The sequence below is a fragment of the Struthio camelus genome, chromosome 19 (assembly GCF_040807025.1).
Source record: "Struthio camelus isolate bStrCam1 chromosome 19, bStrCam1.hap1, whole genome shotgun sequence".
NCBI classification, from domain to species: Eukaryota; Metazoa; Chordata; class Aves; order Struthioniformes; family Struthionidae; genus Struthio; species Struthio camelus.
The window spans coordinates 1960306-1983617 of NC_090960.1; the positions used below are offsets into that span (position 1 = coordinate 1960306).

The 23312-nt window shown below is 55.3% G+C and overlaps 1 protein-coding gene across 12 annotated transcripts in view; it reads left to right on the plus strand.

Moving 5' to 3' along the window:
• The window catches only part of SLC39A11 (solute carrier family 39 member 11), a 153348-nt gene that overhangs the window by 101618 nt on the left and 28418 nt on the right, over window positions 1–23312 (plus strand). For all 12 annotated transcript variants that reach the window (XM_068913862.1, XM_068913856.1, XM_068913863.1 and 9 more), the window contains one exon: window positions 15674–15743. In XM_068913862.1, coding sequence (XP_068769963.1) covers window positions 15674–15743 — 70 coding nt within the window. The remainder of the gene's footprint in view (window positions 1–15673; window positions 15744–23312) is intronic.

A 23312-nucleotide genomic window follows, 5' to 3' on the forward strand; every position in this document is an offset into this window, starting at 1 on the left:
GGGCGCCCCAAAAGCTCGTTTGTCAGACCCAAAGCCGAGCTGTGGCTTTCTGCAGCGGAGCAAGCACTCGGTCTTCAGCCGATGGGTGAATGCGAGGATTCAAACGGAGCCGAGATTGCCCTTCGCCGAAGAGGGTGATACGGAGAGAGGGATTTGCAGGTGGCAGCGGCAGCACGGAGGCTGTGCTCTGTGCTGTCACCCCCGTGTTCATTGGGAGGGTGTGATTTCCACGCCGGTTACTTTGTCATTAGCAAAAACTGATTGAATTCATTCGTCTGGGACAGGCGCGCTCGTGCAGTCGGCCTCCTGAGAGAAGTCTGGGGCACTGCGTGCGGTATTGCATCTCAGTTATAGAGAAAAATGATTATCTATATGAATACTTCTCGGAGATCCATTAAGTATTTGTAATGCTCTTTTTGGATGGTTTTTTTTTTTTGTTGGCCTATTGAAATTGAGACTATTATACAATTGTTGAAATCAACATATGTTCGGCACCCATTGTGTTTTGAAAGAGCGTGCGAACGTGAGCCGTTTAGCTGTGCTGATTAATCTGTATCTCTCCTCGGTGTGCAGCCCTCCTTCCACTCGCAGTTCTGCCGTTTGCATGGGCATCGATGCTGCTTCTGAAGTGATTCTGCAGCCCCTTTGATTTGTGCAGAAAGGCTTTTTTAGTAGAAAAAGGGAGAGATTTGTTTATCGCTTGGATTTCAGAGAAGTAGGGGGAAAAGGAAGACAAGGGCTACGGGGGCAGGCGTCCGGATGCGCTGGTGTGCGTACTGCATACAGTCTGCTTGTGCAGCAATTTGATGGGGTTAAATTGCTCACCAGGGTTAGAGGGAGGAGGGGAGACCGTCGGCCTTGGGACCAGCTCTTCGGGCTGCACTAAAAAGGAAGCAAAGATTTTAACGTTTGAACGGTCATGAATTTGTCGCAGTGCTTTCTGCTCTCGGGAGACAGGCCTGGCCTGGAGCGCGGGTTTCCGAGGCGGCTGCCCGGCGCTCTCCAGCGGGGCCCTTCGGGTGCAGATGTGCCACGGCTCGAGCGTTTGGTGTGCACAGCGGCTCGACGGCCCCGCGAGCAGCCGGGGCGGAAAGGAGAAAGGTCACGTGGAAGGCAGCCCGCGGCCCAGCCGAAGGTGGGTTTTTCAGCGGTCCCGAGAGCGTCTCGCACAGCGGTGACTCGCTGGAGATCAGGAGGAGCATGGGCGCGTGCAGGCGCTTGCTCGGGGAAAGGTTGCTTTAACCTTTTGTTCAGCCTGGTCAGCGCGTATTTTGACATTTGCATATATTAAGCACCTTGATGAATGGAAACGCTCCAAGTCGTTAATGCTCGGGTGAGAAGGGGCGGGAAGCGGAAGGGAGCTCGGTGCCCAGGGCGCTGGGGACGGCCGGAGGGTTACGCCAGCGCAGGTGCTGCGGGTGGCATGCACTGCTCCAGCGTCTCCGTGCCCTCTCCTGCCGCCGCCGGGGAGGGGACGGGGCCGCGGTCTGCTTTCGGCGGGCTCGGCGCCCTGGCCGCTCCTCCCGGGCAGAGCGTTTCCTTGCGCGGGGCTGCAGCTTCGCTGGGGGCCGCCGGTGCCCAGGCGCCTCGGCAAGCGGCACGTCAATAATAGCTTTCTCCCCTAACTTGAATGTAATTTCGTGTATTACATGGACACGGCTGGTAGGTTTTCGTCTGAAGCCGGGGAGGCTGTCGTAGCCCGATGTTGAAGCGGAAGGGAGGGCAGCGTCTCCGGGAAGGTGGGGGGAGCGCGGCAGAGGGGGTGCAGGCGCTCCCGGCGTCTCTCCCGCCCCGCTGGCAGCGGCTCGTATTTCAAAAGCTCCTTTGTGGGCCGACACCTGGAGAGCCAGCGGAGAGCTGATAACGTACGTTTATCTCTATGGCATCGTTTTTAGTCAATGAGCAGCGTTTTGTACGTGGTCTCGGCCGCAAAGGTGACAAAAGCCAGTTCAGTATGCAGGTTTTCACCGGCTGCAATGAAAATCCGCCGCAGCATGCATGCGGAAGCTCCTTGCCTGTCTTATCCCCATCAGATCTTGCACCTCTGTTGCATTAACCGTCTGTGAGCAGTGGCCTGAGGAATCATGTGTGCGCTAGCAAATGAAACGTTAAATATCCTTGATGGACGCAGGCTTTGAGAAGGCTGCGCCAGCCGGCGCGGGCAGAGGTGGGAAGCCCTCCGGCGAGCGCCGGGGCTGCAGCGCGCCCGGCAGAGCCCGTTTCCAGCACCGCGCCGCCCCTGCTTTTAGGGCACTTCTGGCTTATGATTTTTGGAAAGAGGGTTGTTCATCTGGAGAAGCCTTTGCACGAGGGCTTTAGGGTGCTGGGCGGTAAATGCCAGCACCTTTAATCCTTTACAAAAAGTACCCGCGTTTGTAAGCGCTGGGCTGTGTCTAGCCTCATCAGCACATATTTTCCCGTTTGCGTTTCTTAAGCATCTCAGTGAACCCGACTGAAGACCCAATTCTGGAGGCTTTTTTCAGACGAAGCTCCTGTGACATTGCTTAAAATCTCACCAGAATAAGGCATTTGGATTGCCAGTTAACTGGGGCTTAAAATCCACTTTAATGGAAGTTTAACTCCATTGTGTTGCACACAGCAATATGATTTTATTTTCACCGGGGCTTGAATTCATGTCGGTTCTGCTCTTAAGCACCTGAAAACGGAGAGTTTCAGCTGCTTTTCCAGGGGATGGGTGGCCTGACCCCATAATCCATCTGCTGTTTTTATCGACTCATGCATGACTTTGATGGACCTGTCCGTGAATCCCTAGAAAACTGGAAGCGAAGCTCTGCCTGATCGTTTTTATCTTTCTCAGCTGAAGTGGTGTAGCGGAGCTGCTCAGGCCCATGGGAAGGATCTGTGGCGGTTTGCCTGTAATTTCCTACCCAGAAAGGGTACTTCCCTCTGGTCGCCTTTCTCCAACTGCCTTTACTTTGGTGTGGTTTCACACTGCCACTGTCCCGACAAACCTCGCTCGTGTTGTCCCACCACCACCCTTTTTCCCCCCGAAGCAAGGGAAGATGTGCGCTGCCCGTGAGCTTGAGCAGGCGCTGCAGGGTTTGTCTCCGTTGCCACCGTGACTGCTCCTGGGAGCTCTCGGTGCGCTGTGCCCGGCCGAGCTGGCAAGCTCGCGTGTGTTTGCTTCCTCTGAGGCTTTATAGCGTAAAGTAGCACTGAAGCAGGTTTATTTCTGCTCCTTTTCTTTCCACGTCGGGATTTTCTGAAGAACTGAATTGGGTTGTACGATGAGCCGTGGCTGCGCGCGCCAAAAGAGATGAAACTGCTCGCGAGTCCAGCGTCGCGGGCTGCCTCTGCTGCCCGGGGGGAGGAAGAAATCGCGTGATGGAGAAGTGTTTTGCTCTGAGAGCATCGCTGTGGCCAGGCTGGTGGGCAGCGTGGCGGTGGCACCCGCTCCGTGGGCCGGCCGAGCTGGGGGTGCGTGCGCTTGTGCGCGCGCGTGTGGCTGTGCGAGCAAGCTACAGGTCTTGTGGAGGATGGAGGGAGCTCCGCGAGGGATGGGTCTGCCGGGGGTGCTTGCGACCCCTTTCCCGCTGCGCTCGTGCTGGGCTCGGGAACGGGCTCCGAAGACGCGCTGCTGGGAAGCGAGGGTCAGAGGCATCCCTGAAAAGCCAGCGACTTCCCATGTTTATTGCAAAGCCACGTTCAAGTGAAAAAAGAGGCAATATTGTTTATGCAAGGAATGGGGGGTTCTCACCCCGCTTGTGACCGTGCTACCGCACGTGGTTAAACCCCGCCTGCGCCCTGTTCGGTTCGAGGCCTGTCCTAACACGTCGTGTCGAATGAAATGCCTAATACGCTGGCGTTACGATTTTTACATAATTCTGCCCAAACGTCACTCTGCTGCGCAAGGAGTCATGCACAGATGCTGATATGAAACATGGGGAAAGGCTGAAAATTGGTGACCGGCTGGGGAGAGTGACAACCCCTAGTCGTGCCTAATTCTCCTCCTCATCTCTGGAAGAGGCGGAAGACATGCAGAGCTCCCTCCACCAAAATTCCCAGCTACTTCGAACCTTTTGGCAGCCGCGGTTATCAGCTGGGCCTGTTCTGCTGCCGTGGGGCTTCGCAGCCCTGCCTGCTCGCTGCGTGCGTTTGGGCGCTGGCAAAAAGCGGTGAGAATAATCGTTGCCCGGGATGGCTTTGTCTGGGCGGATTGATCCAGCTGGCGCCTCGGGTTTCGTTCCCTCCGTCCAGGGAGGAAGCCGCAGGGTCGAGGGGCGGCTGCTGCGTGGGCTGCAGCGTGCAGGCGCGCGAGGGAGGCGGCAGGTAATTTGCAGCCGCTCCGCAGCCGCGCTGCATGGTTTCCAGAGAAAAGCTCTTGTTCATCAGAAACCTGGGGGAGGGGAAGGGGCAACTGAATAATTCACGCTGCCGATAATAACACATGCCACCATAAACGGCAGATTAATCGTTTAAATTTCGCCGTTGTTTTCTGACGAAAGAATTTTTGGTTAGGGTAATAATTGTGAATGCTTTTGCCTCGTTAAGTGGCTGCTTCTGCCGGAGTGCAGAGAAGGCGTAAAGCAAGTCCTAGTACCGTCTGGCTGATGTGAGCTTGTGAGTAGACAGCCAGTCTCCTGGTGGCCCTGGGATCGCCACGGACAGCTTGTACGCGTGTCTTCAGGTCACCCGGCAAGCACACTGCCACTGCTTCGGAATAATTCATGGCAACGCGATGCCCGAGAGGCTCCTGCACGTTTGCTCCGTTCACGTCGCGCTCCGCGGCCGCTCGCCCGAGCCTCGCCGTGTGCGCCTCGAAAGGACGAGGACTCTGCGCGTTTGTCTGCCACCCTGACGGGAAACCTCTGCTTGCGCCCAGAGAGACGCCTCCCACCCGCGCGAACCCAGTCGAAGCCAAACTCCGAAGAGCAGCAACCTTCTGCAGTAGGCTGGCGCTTGCTCTGTTTTCGCTGAGTGTCGCGATACCCCTGACTGGGGCCATAAATATGTAATCAGACTCTGTGTGCGTCGCACAGACGCGCGTGGGCAGCAGTTGGAAAGGCGATCGTAGCCAGGTCTGTAGCTGCAGGGATGCTCACGCGTGGAGTCCGTTGACTTTTGTCTGCTCTTTCCTTCACCACCTTCCTGCTGCTGGGTGCTGCTTTCCTTCGGGATCGTGCGCCGCTGGTGGTGGATAGGAATGGTCGTTGTAAGCTGACCCCCATCGATCACAACTGTGCAACTTTACTCTCTGCCTCCACTGTGTGCCACAGAAAATAAAAGGCCTTTCTAGCTCAGGGATGGAAAATCTTATTCCAAAAAAAAAAAAAAAACCCACCACTAGCACCAAATAACGCCCCTATATTTTGGCTAAGATGGGAAAATCTACCAGAAGGAGGATCATGTTGGTTCTGGGCTACTTGGTGTCCAGGTTGTGTATCGGTCCCTCCAGCTGATGCTGGAGGAACATCCCTGCCCTTGCGATGGGACAGATTCAGCGCCGGCTGGTCCTCGAAAGCGCCGGGTCCTGCGGGTGCCCCGGCCACGCGTGCTGGTTCGGGCGGTGGCGTGCAGAGAGGGCGCTACATGCTGACGGAGCCGTGCAGGGACGTTTCTGCCTCCTCCAACTCCCCCGGCCGGCGTGCTTCGCTTTGGACGCGTTAAAGCTGAGGACGTGTGTAACGCGTGCCTGGCTGGACGCGGAGACTCCAGCTCCCGTTGGTGCGTGCCAGCGGCGCGAAGGTACTTTAAATCCCATAGTGGTGCTGTGCGGGCGACTCGGGTGGCTGTGAGGGTGACAGAGCACTGGAACAGGTTGCCCGGAGGGGTAGTGGAGTCTCCTTCCCTGGAGATGTTCAAAACCCGTCTGGATGTGATCCTGGGCAATATGCTCTAGGTGACCCTGCTTGAGCAGGGGGGTTGGACTAGATGATCTCCAGAGGTCCCTGCCAACCTCAACCCTTCTGTGATTCTGTGGCTTCCGTTAGCATAATGAGCGCCTGGTTAACGGGTTCGCCAGGACGTGGTGGTTTGCGGAGCCGCCTTCTCGCTGCGTGGGGCCTCCTTCGACGTACCGATGGGCCGGTTAACGCGTGTCTGGAGGAGAAGGCCTTCTTCTCCTCGCCTTTGTGGGCGTTAGCGTGTTTCTACCCATGGCCCTTGCTCATGCATTTCATCGTATAAGGCGGTTTCTTGCCTTTTTCTGAAGCGTGGCTTGTCTTGGCTCTACCTGCTCGGTCGTGTTTTTGCCCCTCGCGTGGGGAGGACAAAGCTGCCGGGCACGGATAACCTTCCGGATGCCGGCAGCCCGCCTGGGAGGATGTGTCGCAGCTTGGCTTCGCCTCTCGAATCTGAGCTCTTTGCTTCGGGCGCGTGATTTATCCGGCAACACAGCTGGGAGGGCGTGCAACGTGCCGGGGAGGCCGGACGGCGGGTCGCCGAGGGTGCCGAAGCGTCGCCGCGCTCCCCGGGCGCGCGCTGGGGCGGCGGCGGGGGACGCGGCCTCCGGGCTGGCCTGGAAGCGCAGCAAGGAGCGCTGGCTCTTGCTTTTACCTCCGTTAAATATTTGGCTACTTTAAAAGCAACCCTATCGACATACCTCTCTCATCCTCCTCTTTGTGGCGTTATCTCTGAAGCCTGTTGTTGAAGCCTGCCAGGTCCCGGACCCCTGTGGCCAGCGAGCAGGCTGGGGAGCAGCGCGACCCGGGCCCTGCCACCGCTGCCCTCGTCCAGACGGGGACGTAGGTGCCACCTGAGGACACCATCTGGCGTTTACAAAGTGCCGGGCCTGTGGTTCCCGGGGCCTTGTCCTTGATGGGCGCGTGATGGTGTGGTGGATCTCCAAGGGCTTGCGGCTGTGGTTCGTGGTGCGGGTGCCAGGCTCCTTGCCTTGTGGCCTGCCCACCTTCCGGGGAGGCAAAGCTGCCTGCCCCCTTGGGTGGTCCCAAGTCCCCCGTCTTGCACGGCCAAAGGGGCGACGGCTTGACTGAGCGGAGGGAAAACGGACGTGTGAAAGGTGGCAGAAACGGCAAGGAAGGGTGGGAAAAGCACGAACGTCTTCAGCCTCCTCAAGGATGGCAGCAGCTTTTAAAAAGAGGTCTTCCATGCGCCGCTGTAAGGCGGAGGAGTCCGGAGGATTTTGCACGGGTTTTAAGATCTGGCTCCTCCTTACGGATTCGCTGTCTGCCGGCTGCCGCATCGCCTTATTCCCCGGCTTCACCGAGGGGCCGTCTGAGCCTTTCCAAGTCCCCTCTGGAAACCGCAGCTCCCGAGGAGCGGTTTGAAGCACGAAGCCAGCGGCGCGGCGAGGAGCTCGCGCTCCGCTTGGCAACGAAACTTCGGCAAGGCCGCGTCTTGTTTGGCACCTGCGCGTCGGAGATCCAAGCGCTCTCGCTCTGAAGAGCCTCAAGAGACTGTAAGTGTCGGCGGGCGACGCGTGACGCGCGGAGCGGCTGGGGCGCTTGCGTCAAGCGAGAGCTCTCCAGCCGCCGCGGGAGGAGGTGGGCCCTGCGCCGGCAGCAAAGCGCCTGCTGCGATGGCCTGGCCTTTTGGGGACGCCGCTGCTGACGAGCGCCGCTGCGATTGCCTAAGTGATGGCAAGAGTAGTCCTTGAGTTTCAAATGCAAAGTGAAATCCATCGCTTTTTGACTTGATTCAAGAAAGAAAAAAGTATTTCGAAAATTGCTTTAACCTCCTACTTGCGAGTCTTGTAATGGTGAATACCTAGGGAAGCGATCGCAGATATCCGGTAATTTCTACAGATTCTTCTGCAGTAATGGCAAGAAAAGATGTTATCTGGTGTTATTCAGTCTTGGGAGAAAAGGTAAGAGTTTGAGTAGTGGAGGAAGGGACGCACTCCAACTCTCTTAGAAATACAAAACTCGTTACAGCACGATATGTTTTCCACTAGAACCTCGCAGTCCTTCAAAGACAAGGATGAATAACTGATGAAACGTTGGCATCTCTAGTACCTTCCTAAAGGATGTGTGTTCACTTACTCACCTGCGAGAAGCAGCTTCCCACATCCTCTGGGGAAGAGATTAATGTGATTCACAGCTCTGTAAGAGCTTCTGCCAGTTTGGGGGTGCCGGAAGGAGATGTTTGGTCCCAGCCTCCCTAGTCCCTCTGGTGGAACGTGGCCCACTGGATACAAAACGCAAAGGCACATACAGCCGTCGCAGTCCCCTGCCTGGCAGAAGAGAAAGAGTCGGGAAGCCGTTCATTACCCCAGTAGTGCTGGCTTCATTTAATCAAGGATTTAGGAAACACCTTTTCCCCCGCCTCCGCCTTGGTGGTACCTCTCAAGGTGGCAACGCTTCACATTGGTGGAGTCACGGGAGTTCAGAGAGAGCCTCTGGGATAAACTCTCATCCAGGTGTGTCCATGGCCCAGGGTCCTATTCTGCATCCGCTGGGCGTGAGATAGTGCAAAGGGCATTCTTAAATCTCAGCCTCTTTCTTTTGCTCCCAAAGGAGGACATTTTCTGCTATTAATTCCCTAAGTCTTTCAATTCCTTTTGAAGTATTGGCAGGCAGAAACCTATCTTTAACCGCCCAAGAAACCCGATCTTCCCGACAGATAGTACTCCAATATTTTGGTTGAAAGTAAACGTTATTTATAACCGCTGCTTTTCCTCTAGTCTTTCGCCCCCCTCCAAGCCCAAGATGTTGCCTCTGCGCAGACGGCGTGGTCTGCAATTCGCTTCGTGTTTTAGCGTCGCGGTGGGAGCCGGCGCCGAGGACCTGCCTCCTCCCTGCCCGTCCGGGAGGGACGTGCTGCGTCCCCGTAGGAGTTTCGTCGGTGAGCGGGGCTCCGGGCGCCCCGCTCGGCGTCTCCCGGCACAGAGCCGAAGGCGTGGGGTAAGCTAGGGGATAAGGAGGGCTCACAAGGTTAATGCAGTCAGGAGGCAGAGAGGCGCTGGTGTTAGCCGGCTGAGCGCCGCTTGGGGGAAGAGGTGCTGTTTTTAAGAAGAAGGACATTTTGTTTTCATTCATGAGGGTCGTCTCCTTCCATCACGTAGCCGAATGTGCCGCGGCGGGGTCCCTGCGCCGGGCGCTACGCGGGGGTCCGCGCGGCCACCCTTTGCACCCGGCGGCTCTGTAATGACGACGGGCAGGGCTGATCCTCCCGGAGCCTTTGCCTTCCTGCCCGTTTATTTCAAGCTCAGCAGAACACGCGCCGAGGTGCCAAAAGCAAAGACTTGAGCCACGGTTGTGCAGGAAATTACGCTGGCGTTGTTGCAGGAGAGCAAGCTGTCATGTTTCCGGTAGGCGCCGGCTGTCCTGGCCGTGCCGGCTGCCGCGTGCGCGCGTGGAGCGGGACGGGCAGGCGGCGCAGCGCGGGGCGGGCGGGAGCACCGGCGGAGCTGCACCAGCTCTGGGACGTCTGGGGCTCGTTTTCCTTCTTCCTGAAATTCTGGCGACTTTATGACAAAGTAATTGGGAGAGAAAAGTGGATTTGGAGTGTACTTATGTCTAGTGGGATTTTTTTTCCCCTCTTTTTGCGTTCCAGTAAGGTATCACTCTCCGTCTGCACCCGATGTTTGTTTTCTTGCTCTTTATGTGCAAGAGTTGCATAATAACTGGGGTTAATTTACTTTAGCTGCCTCTGAATTTGTGAAGGCTCCGTGAGAGATGCTGGCTGTTCATTAGTTCGAATTTCTAGGGAATCTGAAGCGGGCTTTTGTTGCTTTTTCCCCTCTTTGCCAACAGGCCTGCTGAGGGACGCGAGCGGCTTCCCGTGCTGGCGACCGGGCTCGTTGCACGTGTGAAAACTGAGCCGCCAAGGGCAGGAGCTCAGCTGGCCCCGCGGCGCGCCCCCAGCCCTGGGGGCCGCTCCGTAAGGATGCCCGAGGCACAGGGAGCTGTAAGGTGCGAGGGACGGGGCTGGAAAAAGGCTGCAATTGCTCCCGCTGCTGCTCGCTTGCAGCCTGGGAAGGAGCAGAGCAAAGGGGGCTCGCCGAGGCGTTAGCCGGGCATCCCTGCCTTGCCACGTGAGCTGCCGCGAACAAGCTTAAGAACAGCAGTCTGCTTAATTTCATCCCCTTCTTTCAGCTTGTCAAGCTCTTACGGACTTGTGTGATGGATGATAAGGGAAAGATTTGATGGGATATAGTAAGCCGTTCCGCTTCCAAGCTGATCCTTTGACTCAGAGCTTGCATGCCATTTGCATCGTATACGTGTTTGCAGACAAATGGGTTGTGGCCGCTCTGGAGCCCTGCTGATCTGAAATACGGAAACTAGTTTTTTGGTGCATGAGCCAGCTCCTTTTGCCTCCAAGGCAGGGCGGGACCAAGCACTTTAACACAAAACAGATAATTTGAGAGAGTGAGAGCAAAGGAACAGTGTTTGAACAGTGTTCAAAGCTGGGGGCAGAGGCTGATTTTGGACCGAGGATGGCAGGGGAGAAGGTTGGCCTTTCAAAGAGAGGTGATTTCGGTCCCTGGCAGCATTGTGTGAGCCAAGCAGATGATTTAAATCTCTCTTCGTGTCCCAGGTTCTGCATAGTTTGGGGTTTCTCTCACCTCTGATCAAATACCAGGCATGCAGCGTGCTGTCGGGATGCGCCTGAGAAGCGAGTCTGGTCTGCCTGGAGCCTTCTCTGTTCCTCCATCAAACTCAAACTTTATTGCTGCTTTAAAAAATGAGAGATTTACTGCAGAGAGATTTTCCTTTTGAAAGCAAAAGGAAGGCTTTAGCCCAGTGCTATCATGAAGTTACTTTTATATTTGGCACAGTGTCCTTGTCCAGGGCTGCCGTGTCCCAGCTGCTGCGTCCCCCCAGCTTCTCCGAACTGTCTCGCGTCCCTCGCAGCGATTCGGCCAGGCTGGCGGCACGCGGGGCTGCTGGCGCTTGTTGTCGGGGGCCGTCCCGGATCTCCTGCATCGTTCCTGGTTTCCGTAGCCCTGTCTGCAAGAGGGATATGACAGCGCAACTGGATAGCAGCTCTGCGTGGGGAATGGAGCTCTAATGGAGGCGTTCTCACCGCGCTACTTTGCGGGTCTGCCCAGTGCGTGTTCAGATTCGGGTCTGTGCATTGCATGAAGGTTTTATTTTTCCTTGTTGGAGGTGGCTCTGCTGCCTTGCTTCAGCCGAGCAGATAGTGGGGCGTCTCTTCCCCATCCCCGTCAGCACCATCAGCGGCCTACAGTGCTGTGAAGCGGCGCTAGTTTGGACCCTTGCTCCCCTGTACTGATGTGCAGGGTGTAGTACGTGGGGAGACCTGTGGATATAGTGTTTTCTGCCCTGGCCACCATAATCAGCAGGATGCCATGAGACACGCTGAAGCTGCCAGGTGTTGATAACTGGAGTCCCAGTAGTGGCCCTTCAGCATAGTTATGCTTTGCAGCTCAAGGTTTTGAGGCTTTTTTTTTTTTTTTTGGAGAACAAGCATAGATTAAAACATGGCTTTGCAAAAAGCACTGCAAACTGAGAGGTTTGTAGCTGATCCTTCAGTTAGCGTAGATTAGTTTATGATCCCTAGGTAATGTCTTTTCAGGATAAAGCATCTTGAATCGTAAAGCCAAGGAAGCCCAAGAGAGGCAAAATCCCTTTGTTTAGGTTTAATGGAAGCATTTTCTCGACAGTGGCTGAGATTGGTCATGTTTTTCTTTCTTTGTTCTGCAACTCTACTGAGAGGTGCCTGGAACCGTCGCAGCCCGTTAACGGAGGCCTGCAGCCCCGTACCAGCTTGCTGTCTAACGAGGCATCCTGAGCCGCATGCCCTCTGGCTCTCAGCTCCGACGCCTGCTTGCAAGAGGGACTGACGTGTACTTCAGCCTCCAATCCTCTAAAACACCCTGTCTGGGCAGAAGGGTTTCCTGTAGGATGTGTAGGTCTTCCTTCCATCCTCTCTTACGTCCAGCTCGTCCCTTTGCCTGGGACGTCCTGGTTCTTGCATGCTGGGGGCTTGATGGAGGTGTTGTCCCTAAGGTAGCAGGGACTTGTTCTGGTCTGCACAAAGCCAGAGTCCTTTCTAACCCACAGGAGCATTGCGCTCCAGCGCGCTCGTGCGTTTGAGTGCCCACTCATGCCCTGAACTGCTTTAGTGCTGCCGCAGGAGCTGCTGCCAGTAGATCCCAAACTCTTTCCTCCTCGTCTGAGCTGCATGTGGCAGCAGAATCGATCTCCTAGAGCCGAGGCGGTTTGATACACCAGCAGTGCTTTCCCTTGATAGCGTTATCCGTGAGCCTGAGTCTGTAATTCTGACCTGGCCCCTGCAGCTCTCCAGGGGCCGAAGCACGGACTCGCTCGGCTTTTCCGCCGGGATCGTGCTGGATGTGTTGTCCCCTCTTCCGGAGACGGGCCGCACGCCGTGTAAGGGTGCTCCTTGCCTTTGCCAAGCCTCTGTTTTCTCAGAACTGGCTATTTTCTGGGTTCAGCTCTCCTGTGTCAGGGCTTGATTGAAATTACAGGATATGTTGGAAAATTACCAGTAGGAGATAGGTACACAAAGTAATTGCAGAAACCTTGTTTCTTCAGGAAATCCGGCTAGCTAAGGGAGTCGAACAGACAGTGTTTAAAGCCTGATTGTGCCAAGAACAGAAAACTGCTCTGGGTTGTTTATTTTTCAAGCTGAAGCCTGAGTCTTCAATGGAGTAATGAGACAAGCTCTCCCATATCCATCTTCAGTGAGCTAATATCCTAGACATCCGTTTGGAGAGCCTTCAATACATCCTCTCTGTAAGTGGGTGACATAAAAACATGAACCTTTCTCTTTTCGTGTCCTTTCCAACCTGGAGAGTAGTCGCTTGCGCTCTTTATAACTGGAGTATGTGCAGAACACCTGCGAGAGGGGCTGCACGGGCAGCTGAGCTTGCTGCGAGCTTGGAGTATGGAGAAACTGGCAGCGAGCTCTTCCCGTTTGTTTTCCACACAAATCTGTGCATTTGCAAACTGGAGTAATTCTAAGGTTTGACGTCTCCTTTGAAAGAGGCTAAACCTGTGTTTTTAAAGTGGTAAAGTTACCGTGTGATCTTGGCAGGCTGTTCAGAATGAAATTTCTGAAATAAATCACTGCAGTGGGCTGAATGGCTCATATAATATCCTATATATAGTTAGAGGCTTCCCAAATGACCTGGATTCCCTGTGTGAAGTTAGGAGCTGAACGAGTCTGTGGCTGCTGCCAGAAGCTGCTCTGTCCTCCTCCTCTCCCCGTTGGAGAGTACCTGAACCCTACTGCAGCTTCCACCAGCGGCTGTCTCTCCCTCTCCAAATAAGCAGTTTCCTACGCACCATCTGTTGATTTTTAATTTCCCATAATTTGTTTAGATATGCATGCAGTTTGTACTTTCATTAGCTGTGCTACTGAGTTGCTTATTCCGTGAGACTACTTTGCAGCAGGGAAAATGGTTGTGATTTCTCCCCTCTGTCTGGACGCTTTTTGTTATTTACACAAATTCACACTTTAGTCCTTTGAATTTTGCTCAATGGGCAAGTCTCTCTTGGGGAAAAAAAAAATCTTTTGGAAGAGCAATGGCAGACCTGATTATGCAGCACTTCATGGTGTCCTCATAGCTGTGCTAAACGTAGCCATTAAATGTCTTTTAGAAAGGTCTCCCCCCCTCCCCTCCCAAAGTTTGCTTGACGGCCCGCCTGCTGGGTGAATGTGAAGCAGAGATGTTCAGAGCCTTTCACCATCTGCAGCTGCAAACCATTTGGAAACAGCAGCCTTCCGTCATCGCTGTTGATGCCCGCATGAACGTGGTTCCATGCCCGCATGGTTGCTTGCGTATCTTCCGGGCAGGGTATTCCTGCGGTGCCGTGCGGGCAGCACAGGTGCTTTGCACAAGCGTGCAATCTGCCTTTGGTGTTGCGATGTGCCCGGTGTGTCTCGCGTTGCAGTGACTACTTTACTAAATTCAATTATCACGTAGTCCTGGTGTTTTAGGGACAATTAGAAGTTTCTCAACCCTGTAACTTTGCACTTAGGGTAGATTCCTGATTTGGTTTTTGCCTGCCTCCATCCTAAACCTTGGCACAAAATGCAGATCTGAGCTCTGAGGAGTTATAGAGTGTTTCAACTTCTACATGCTCAGCTTCGAACATAGGATGCAAATGCCATAATATTAAGAGTTAGTGCTGCTTTTTATAGTGTGTTTCCAAGGCAACTGGAAATGTAGAAGACCACAAACACACACAAGGTTCTGTTCTTTGGAGACTTTATCCTTGCATGTACAGACACACGCTTTCAGTGACGTTTTCAACCTGTTTGAATGCTCATCTGAATAGTCCCCCCTGCCCCTTGTGTGGCTGCCAGAACAGTCTGCGTGGGTAATTGCCTCCTTTGAAGGCTGTAAAATCCACTGCAGCATCAAGCTACACAAACAAGTTTGCTTTTGTTCTTTAAATGTTTTCCCTTTGCCTTGCTTGGAGGGAAGCAAAACCAGAAGACCTCCTACAAAAGCAAAAAGTGGATTTTGAACAAAAGAAAAAGTAGCCACGCTCTGACACTTTCTCAAAGTAAGATATTTTCTAGAAGGATAAAAGGAGCTGTTCCAGCAATGGGAGGATGAGAAGAGTTTGAGGAGAGCAAGGAGGGTGGGATGGGAGCTGGGAAGATCGGGGCGATGTCCTTGAGGAGCCTCCCTGGGAGGAAGCAGCAGCGAGTTGCAGGTCTCCTGCGCCTGGTGCAACGCCGGAGGGGCTCCACCTGACAGTGGCTGATTTTTATGGAGGGATTTATGTGATAAACTGTAATCTCAATGGACCTGCAAGGTGAGTGTGTTTCTTCCTTCAGTTACTGCCTTGTCTGTGCCCAGCACAATGTTAGGATGGATCAGGGAAGGTCAAATTTGGTTCCCACAGACTTGCTGTCACTGCAGGAAAGGGCTGGTGCCGCAGTAGAACGTGAGGAAACTTGCCTTAGTCAATGATGTGATTTTGTCTGTGATTATTTTCCGTGAAGCCGGCCTTGATGTGTCACGGAGACTGGGTTTCCTTCTGGTGTAGAGATGTTTGTAAGGGCATTGTGCTGGTAATTGGGTAAAGGAGACCAGAAATTCAGGAGATGGCATTGCCGGGGGTCTGGTCCTGGCTTAGCTCAACTCCTGGAGAGTTTAATGGGAGATGAGTTAGTTGGTGTTTGGCACGTCTGCAGATCTCGCCCGTGACGTTGGTTAGCGGTACGCTTTGAAAAGGCGACTTTCTGCAGAGAGATTTGCTGAGCCTGAATCTTTTTGAATAGACTTTTCTGTTTCACACTGCTACACCTCTTATTGAAATAGTGTTTAAGCTCTTGAGAATTGTGATCTTTCCCCTCCAGTGTGCTCTGTTATAAATATAGGAATCTCTTCTCCATGTGTTAGCTTCCTAAAGAAACGACTGCACTATTTTGGATTCTTAGTGGAGAGCACTCGGAAGTACCCTAGGTGGTGTGGCAATGCCTGGCATTAAATGTATGTGTATTTATAAAAGAGGGCAAATCTACTGTATGCATAGAGCGCTTCCCATTGCAATGCTGCTCTTTCCGGTTTCTGTGGTACTCCTTGCCATGGTGGGTGAGCACCTCATCACTAAAATGGAGTAATTGTAGGGATTTCCAAAGAACTAAAACTAACATTAGAAGGGTAACAACTTCATGCAGAGCCTTGCTTTCATATTCGTGCCAGTCCTTGCTCCCCTTGAGCACGGAAAAGGGGACAGGGTCAGACTGTCGAGCTGCGGGGTTGTTGCAGGATTTGAACTTAATGTTCTTCTCCCTCCTGTTTCAGAGGGTCTGGCAGTTGGAGTTGGATTTGGGGCTATTGGAAAATCGGCATCGGCGACCTTTCAGAGCGCCAGGTAAGCTCCAAGGATGTTTCTGCTCTGTACGCTTGACGTTCTGCGCGTGCTTTCCTCTCTTGGGAGTTGTCTCCTGGTATGATGTTACTACTGCCACGACGTGGCTGGAGATGCAGGCCTGGAGTGACTGAAACTTGTCTGGAAGGTGTGAGGGTAGACAGAAAGAGGAGAAGAAATTCTTATTGCTGTTGCATTTTTCTATTGGTTGGGCTCATTAGACCTGGAAAGTTAGAGCTTCTGTCACTGCTGCCCAGTTTCAGAGGTTGTTCTGCATTTCTGCATCAGATGGATGGAGCTGAGGTGCCTGGTGGGAGGGAGACAGCACGCGTCAGCCTCTTGGTGCTGCTGCAGGGTCCAAGTAGGTGCATGGCCATGGTCTGTGCAAGCCATGCTCACCGCCCAGCTCTGCCACAGCAGGTCCTTCTGCCCGGGAGGGTTAATGGAAAGGGTTGGAGATGGATGGGGAACATGTGTGGCCTTTGGCAGTGGAGGACAATCTGTCCTGCACCCATCGCCCGCGTGCTTCTCTCTCCCACAGTCACCTCTGTAGTTCGGTGTCACGCATCAGCGTCTGATCTCCTCCCAGCCATCACTGGCCTGTCTTCGGTGTCAATTGGTTTGATTTGACAAGGGTGAAATCCTCCCTGCTCCTCCTCCTCGTAAACGCCTTTCCTCGGGGTGTAGCTTTGCGTTTTTCTACCGCTGCCCTGGCGTACAGGTCTCTCTCTTGTGGCCGTGGGATGAGGGCAGTGAATTCCCCGTAGCCTTGAGGAGGGACTTGGGAGAGGCACGGCTGAATGGGCACCACTTTGTTTCATCTGGGGCGAGAGTGAGACAGTCTCCAGAGTCTTTCTGCCTCTGAAACGCACTGGGCAGTGTGAAGCCTTTGGTGGTTGGCCCACGAGAGCCATCCTCTTTCCCCAACGCCTCTAACTTGCTGTCGGAGAGGGGCAACCTCTTTGCGTTAGCAGCCTCCTCTGTGGGCGGCTCGCTACAGAGGGTTTGGCCGTCATCCCGCTGATTTTCCTTCTCCTCTTCCCTAACCCCTGTTAAATACCCTGCTGATGCTGCCGGCTCTGCTAAGCTCTGGTAGCTGCTTCTGTGCAGGGAGCTGCACCAGGGAGGGGAGCAGGAAAAAAAATCTAAGATATGACTAAAAGCTAGAGACAAGCTGACTTCTAAATCAGCTTGGGCTAGCATGAAATTTTAGCGCAGGCAAGTCCCTTTCCTTGGGGCGGTGTTTAAAGGCAATTGAAAGCAAGATGAGCAGCTAGCAGAGGCTCGCGGGGAGTTTCCCGGCTCCTCGAAGACTGGCACGTGCTCCTCTCTCCCATGCTCTTTCCGGGTGCCTCCTTGGCTCCCTACGCTGTCCCTGCAGGAACGGGAGCTGTTTTGTTCCTGTTTTGCGCTGAGCTAGGAGCAGTCGTCCCCATCTGTCCCCGCTGCAGGCACGTGGCACATAGCGAGCCGACCCGGGTCTCCTCGCTGGAGACCAGGCCGTGTCCCGAGTCCCCAGGCTTCGAGGCCGTGTTGGAGCTCGGGCTCCCTCTTCCCAGCCTCCCCCTCGAAGAGCCCGTGCCACGCTGTGATCTCTCCCCGCAAGCTGTCGGTTTACCCCGCGTTTGTCTTTCAGAGAAGCGCTGAGATTTTCCACTCAAGCAGCGGCCCCGAAGCCTAAGAGCAGCTGCCAGAGCACTTGGAAAGCGTGCGTTGGCTTTTCTTCTCCTGTCGAGCAGGGCTGCGTCTGTTTGGTTTTTTTCTTCCCCCCGGTTTCCTCTCCCCCGACGCCCTTGCTGCGGGTTTGGGAGCGGCAGCGGACGGCTCATGGCCTGGATCTGCTCCGGGGAGGCCACGTGAGCCCGGAAAGGGGGGCTAGTTGGGCAGATCTTGGGTGGCTGGTGGAAGCCACGGTGGTGGTGGGAAAAAGCCCGTTAGCTCTGACAGCTGCTCCCTTCCCTCTTCATGGGCTTTGTCGTAGACACCCATTGTGTAGTCAACTGGGGAGAGACGTGGTTCTGCTTCAGATTAACTCCCTCCCTCCGCCCTGGGAGGATTAAAAGGCAAATGTGAGTGTCTCCAGGCTAAACAATGAGATGAGGCAGGGCAGCCTTCGGCGGAGCGTCGAATCCTCTCCTCGCTGCTCGAGGAGCTCAGCACCATCGCTTCCTCTTTCGCAAACACTTGTCCACAGCACAACCTGCAAAATTGCTTTAGTAATATTTAGGTAGAGTGCAAATTGCATGAGTTGCTACAAGAAGCCTCTTTAATTGGTGGCGGTACCGACCCGCAGACTTGCGGGCGTCTCTGCAGCTCTGCTCGCGGGCTCAGCGGCGCGGCAGCCTCCAGCCCGACCAGCCGTAGCTCTTGCCTGGGCTGGGATTTTTACAGCACCAATGTGCTTGCACGTTACCGTGCAAAATGTTTTGTGCTTCTCTCCAGGACAGATGTGAATGCGGGGTGTTAGCTCAGCTGTTCCAGACTGCTGGTGATCTTGTGCTTTAGAGGCGTTCTCGCACCAAGCAGCAGCGAAAGCTGTGCGTTCCCTATGAATAAAAGCTGGAAAAAATCCTGCTGCTTCCCCCAGCTCGAGCTGAAACTTCTCAGCTGATCGGGGCGATTGCTAAAGAAATGGGAGAAAGGGGGAGGCCTGAGAAGGGAGAGCCGCTGGCACCGCTTGGCGGCTGGCCGGGAAACGGCATCCTCCTGCCGCCGCTCCTCGCGCGTCCCCGGCGAGTTCGAGGATGTCCAGGCTGGTGCATTCGCCTGCGCGCCGCTTTGATGCTTATTGCACCCAGCGCCGCCCGGGCTCCCCTTGCCCTTGCCCAGGGCGAGGACAGCGGGGCCCTGGGCTCTTACTAGGTGTCCTCGGCGCTGGGCTGGGGCAGGCGGCTAATTGCAGTAATGAAAGCAGTGCCCTGGAGGAGGCGGCAGCTCACGTGTTGGTTCACGGGGTGACTGCTCTCGCTCCGGCCAGGCTCGCGCGAAAGCAGAGACTCAGAGGACGGGAGTCACTGGCCTCGTCAGCTCCTCGCCGACGGGCTCGCGGGCGGCCGCGGGAAGTGCTCCCGGCATCCGTCCGCTTCGGAGACGAGAGGCGGGAAAGCGCGCCCGGGATGCTCTACGTGCTGCTAGCAAATCCATTTATTTTTGTATTTGAATTGTATACCCGAGACTTGCTGAACACCGAGCGGGGGCTGTATTTGCCCTTCATTTACTAGACCCCCGTCGTTATTTATATAGTTTGGGAACACACAGTGAAATAAGCTTCCCAGTCCTTATGGATCCGAGATAAAAGTGCAATTACGCCTTAACTGCCTTGTTATTGCCAGATGGTCTGAGGGGCCCCAGGTCGTTTTTTGGCGTTGCCGGCAGCCCTCCGCGCTGTCCAGCCCGCTCTTCTAACAGGGTGCAAGCTGTGTTTGCGAGGAGCCTGCAGAGAAGCAAAGCCTGTGACGGACACAAGGGAAGCCCGGTGTATGCCAGGCAGGTGTTATATCCGCAGCTGACGGGGGATAACGCTCATGGTACCAGCTTGCTCTGAATATACTACTCCAGGCGCATTGATTGCAGCAGATACAATCCAGATTTGTGATGAGAGAAGCCCAAAACGCCAACGATAGAAACTGCCTTTTTCTAACGTTTTGAAATAAAAGGCTCTTCATGAAGCCTGTCGAGACTCTAGAGATGCCCTAACAAAAGGACTTTTTTTCATCAGCTGCTCAGTAAAAGCGAAGAAGCCAGAAGCAGCTGGTTCTTTCTCTGTATTTACAACAGCATTAATCATGTTAGATGAAAGGTGGAATCTGTACCATGAAAACACCAATGCAAATGTAGTCAGCTGCAAAGGGAGACAAAGTAACTCCATTGCCATCAATCTGCCCATCATTGTCATCTGCAGGCAGAACAAAAATTGCTAAATGTAGCCACTCCCCCCCCCAAATCTCTTTGGGAACGTCCAAGAGTTCAGTTTTAAGCTGTTGCTGGCTCTTGGCAGAGCGAGCAGCGTGGGCATCCCGTTAGCCGCTGGGAGCGGGAGGGGGCAGAGCGACGGGAGAGCGGGAGGAACAAAAAGAGACGGGGAAAAAATTTCTGACCCTGCTGTTTGCAACTGTAGAAATTATGATTTTTCGTCTGTTGCGATGAGGCCACATACGCGAGCAACCTGTTTATGTTTTGGAAATCTGTGTAAGCATTTGGTAGCGTGCGACGCAACGGAGCTCTGTGTCTCTGCTGGGGGATGCTAACGCGCCCTTCCCCGTACCAAAGGGATTGCTTTGTCAGCTGCCGCTGGGAAAGCGAGAGACAGCAAGTGTCACCGGCTCGGCAGCCGTCCTGCCGCCTGCTGCCGGGCCTTTCTGGAGCTGCGCTGGTGCCGGGCACGCCGTGTCCCTCCCCGCACACGCGGCGGCTCCGCCGAAGCCGCTGCTCTCCCGCGGTCACGGCACTTGCCTGCTCGCAGCCCTCGATCAAGCAACTTCTGCTAGTGCTGGATCAATCACAGATGCACCTTCTGCCCAGGGAGAGGGGCGGCAGCAGGGACCTGAAGCTGTGGTTTGCTCTGGAAATTCAAAGCTGTTTGGGTGCCGATGCGAGATCAAGGCAAGCTGCGGAGCAGCGGTTGCGAGCGGCCGCCTGCGGCGCCGGGAGGCGGCTGATGTGCCGGCCTCCCTCCCGGCTGGGTAATTTGTCCCCAGCTGCAGGTTCACGCATGACTTAGCGTATTGTCCTCGCTGACGTGTTCCCTTCCCACCTTGATTTCTCCTGCTGACACACCGAGCACAGAGCCTGGCACCGTTACGTACCCGAGGCCGCGGTCCTGCGCCACGGACGCGGCTCGCACAAAGCCTTATGCAACCGAGTTCGCTCTTGTCGCTGCAGCGACGATTTCCTGGAGCGGGAAGGATCGAGCCGTGCCGCTTGAGCGCGCGCGAGACCAGGCAGCGATTAACCCCCAGACTCGTTGCCTGGGGCAGAGCAGCGCGGGAGCCTGCGGCAGGATTGATGTCCCCTCAGCTGGCTTTCCTCCTAGGTCGCTTGGGCACATTTGGTTCCAGAGCTTTAATTTAACCACCAAGTGTGTCAGATCGTTACAGGCCTAATCTGAAAACCTAGTTAGATAGCTAATTTGTGTTAAGTAGGCTTAAAAAATAACAGTGGAACTACGTTTGATTTGAGCTCTTGTGAGAAGTAGAGTCAAATCTTTTGACAGGTTTGAAAGGGAAATTGCTGCTAGGTCAGCCTCAGTTGTTAGGGGACACGACAGTCATGATCCTCCTCTTGTCCATTATTTTAACATAGCATTTTACTGAAAGAGACGCATGACTCAGTTTACCTCCTCCATTCTGCTTTTGCTTCCCCCTGGGTGTGACTAACGCTGTTAATACCGTGCTGAGCTGGAGTTGATATGAGCTGCCTTTCAGGAAGGCTTATGAGTTCAGGCCTTGGATGGCGTGGAAGCGTTCGTGAACCCTCTGAGGAGCTCAGGACGCTTGCACAGGGCCGGTAGCTGCTTCCGGAGTTAGCGGCGACTCCTCCGTGCTAACCCGAGGACCGTCGGTATCGCGCTCGACTGATAAGTGCTGGCTTGTTTTGGGAAACGCTGCCGGCATCACCCAGGTGTTGGCTGATTGCATTTCTCCTACGGGACTGAAATCTCTGCCGGATCCTGAGTTCATTTCAGCTTGCTACCGAGCCCTCGCGAGGCACAGGCCCATGTACCCTGCAGGGCTGGTTTTGTAGGCAGGGCGTATTTGCAGGGAGGCAATTACAAGGAAAGGAAGAGTCCCAGCTCGGCTGTGAACCATTGCAATGTCCCAGGAGCGATGTCTGGATGCTGCAACCAGCCGGGTTGCTGAGACCTGGTGTGTCCTGGAGTAGCTGATGGTGTGGGCGTTAGACCAGGGCCCCTGCGTGCCCCAACCGTCCATCGCAGTCCCGAGCGGTTCCCTTCCCTGCTGCACTTTCCCCCATGGGCTTTTTTGGGTGACAGTTTAAACTCCCTGTTCCTGACACCTCGCTGGGATCCCAGAGGTTTTTCCCGTGCGGAGGAGCTTTGCCTCGTGTGGGCCGTCGGGAGGTTTCTGCGGGGGGGCGACGCACGTCCCGCCTGCGCGCTCCGGTCTGCCCAGGGCAGAGCTCGGCGCGGCCCCGGTGAGCGCGGGAACGCAGCTCTGCCGGGCAGGGTTGGTACGTCCGGGAGCACCCTGGGGATCCCGCGTGCTGGAGAGACTCGGCTGCTTCCGAGCTGTTGGGTGACTGATGTCTTGCACGCGCAAAGCGACTAGAGCGCTGCCAAGAATAGAGCTTTAGCGGGTTTTCTATGTAAGAGATGTGTCCTGGGGCTCAATTAAAAAAAAACAACCCAGAAGTCTGGGCTGGAGCTGCCAGCCGCCCTGGTGGGCTCCCCGGGGCGCTCGGCCGGCGGCGGCGGCGGCATCCCGGCCGCGGCCCAGCCTCTGCCCGCGCCGTCCGCGTTTCTTTGCTGCCACCGGCTGTGCAGACTCCGTTCCTGCATGTCGCGCTCTTCCCGGCCGCCGCTGCCTTGCACCGGCAAAGCAGCCGTGCCAGGGCTCGCCGTCCAATTACGGCTCCTTGTTTGAGGACTTTTTGTTTTTCATTTATTGCTAGCTCTGCGGGGGGCATCCGTGGCGTCTGCTTTGTCAGAGGAAGCTGCCAAAGCGCGTTACTGTGCGCAGGTAAGGTGAAATCTCAGTTGGGGAGCTGGTTTTCCCCCTTTGCGTGCAAGCGCGTAGGACCTCTGTAGTCCTTTTGTGGAGCAGAGATCAGCTGTCCCTGCTAGACTCCGCAGGCAGCGCCCCTAAGCCTTTTTTTTTTTTAAAAAGCTAACGCGTGTGTCGCAATTTAGACAGGGCTTAAGATAACTGAGTTAAAAGCTGCACGCTAATCTGTCAGGACCTTGCGTGCTTTTGGGACTCCTTGTGTGCCGGTGCAGCGACGAGGCAAAGCAAACTGAGGTTGCATTTATTGCAGCACCTGGGTGGCGGGTGGGGGGAAGGTGCGTCCCCCCGTGCCTTCGCCCCGCGTGCCCGGGGCGTGCGTTGGTGCACGCGCGGAGGGTTCGGAGCCGGAGCAGGCGTCCAAACGGAACCAGGAGATGCTGGAGCTGCTCAGATCAAACCCGGCCGCGTTCCCGCCATCCCCAGATCCCGCTCCGGGGACGCGGAGCAGAGCGCCCGGCTCCCCGCCGCGCCGCCAGCACGGAGGAGCAGGCTGCCGCAGCGCCGAGCACGGGTGCCCTTCTCAGGTGGCTTCCCCAGGGCTGGGTTTAAGAAGAGGGCGTCTTGGCCACGGGGAGCTGCTCCACCCCGGCCGCCGTGGCCGAGCGGCTCGCGCCCCGTCCGCCGGGGCCGCCCAGCTCCGCGGGGAGCAGTGCGTGTCCAGGGTGGTCTCCCTCTCTCCAAACCCACCGGTGTCTCTTTTAGAGGACAAACCCCAAGGTTGATGGCGTCAGCTTAGGCAGGCAAAGGCTGCCAAGTCTGGGGTGGAGCAAGCTGGAGCGGTGGCATATGCCAGGCCAGCCAGCTTGGACGTCCGTCTCTCCATCCGTCC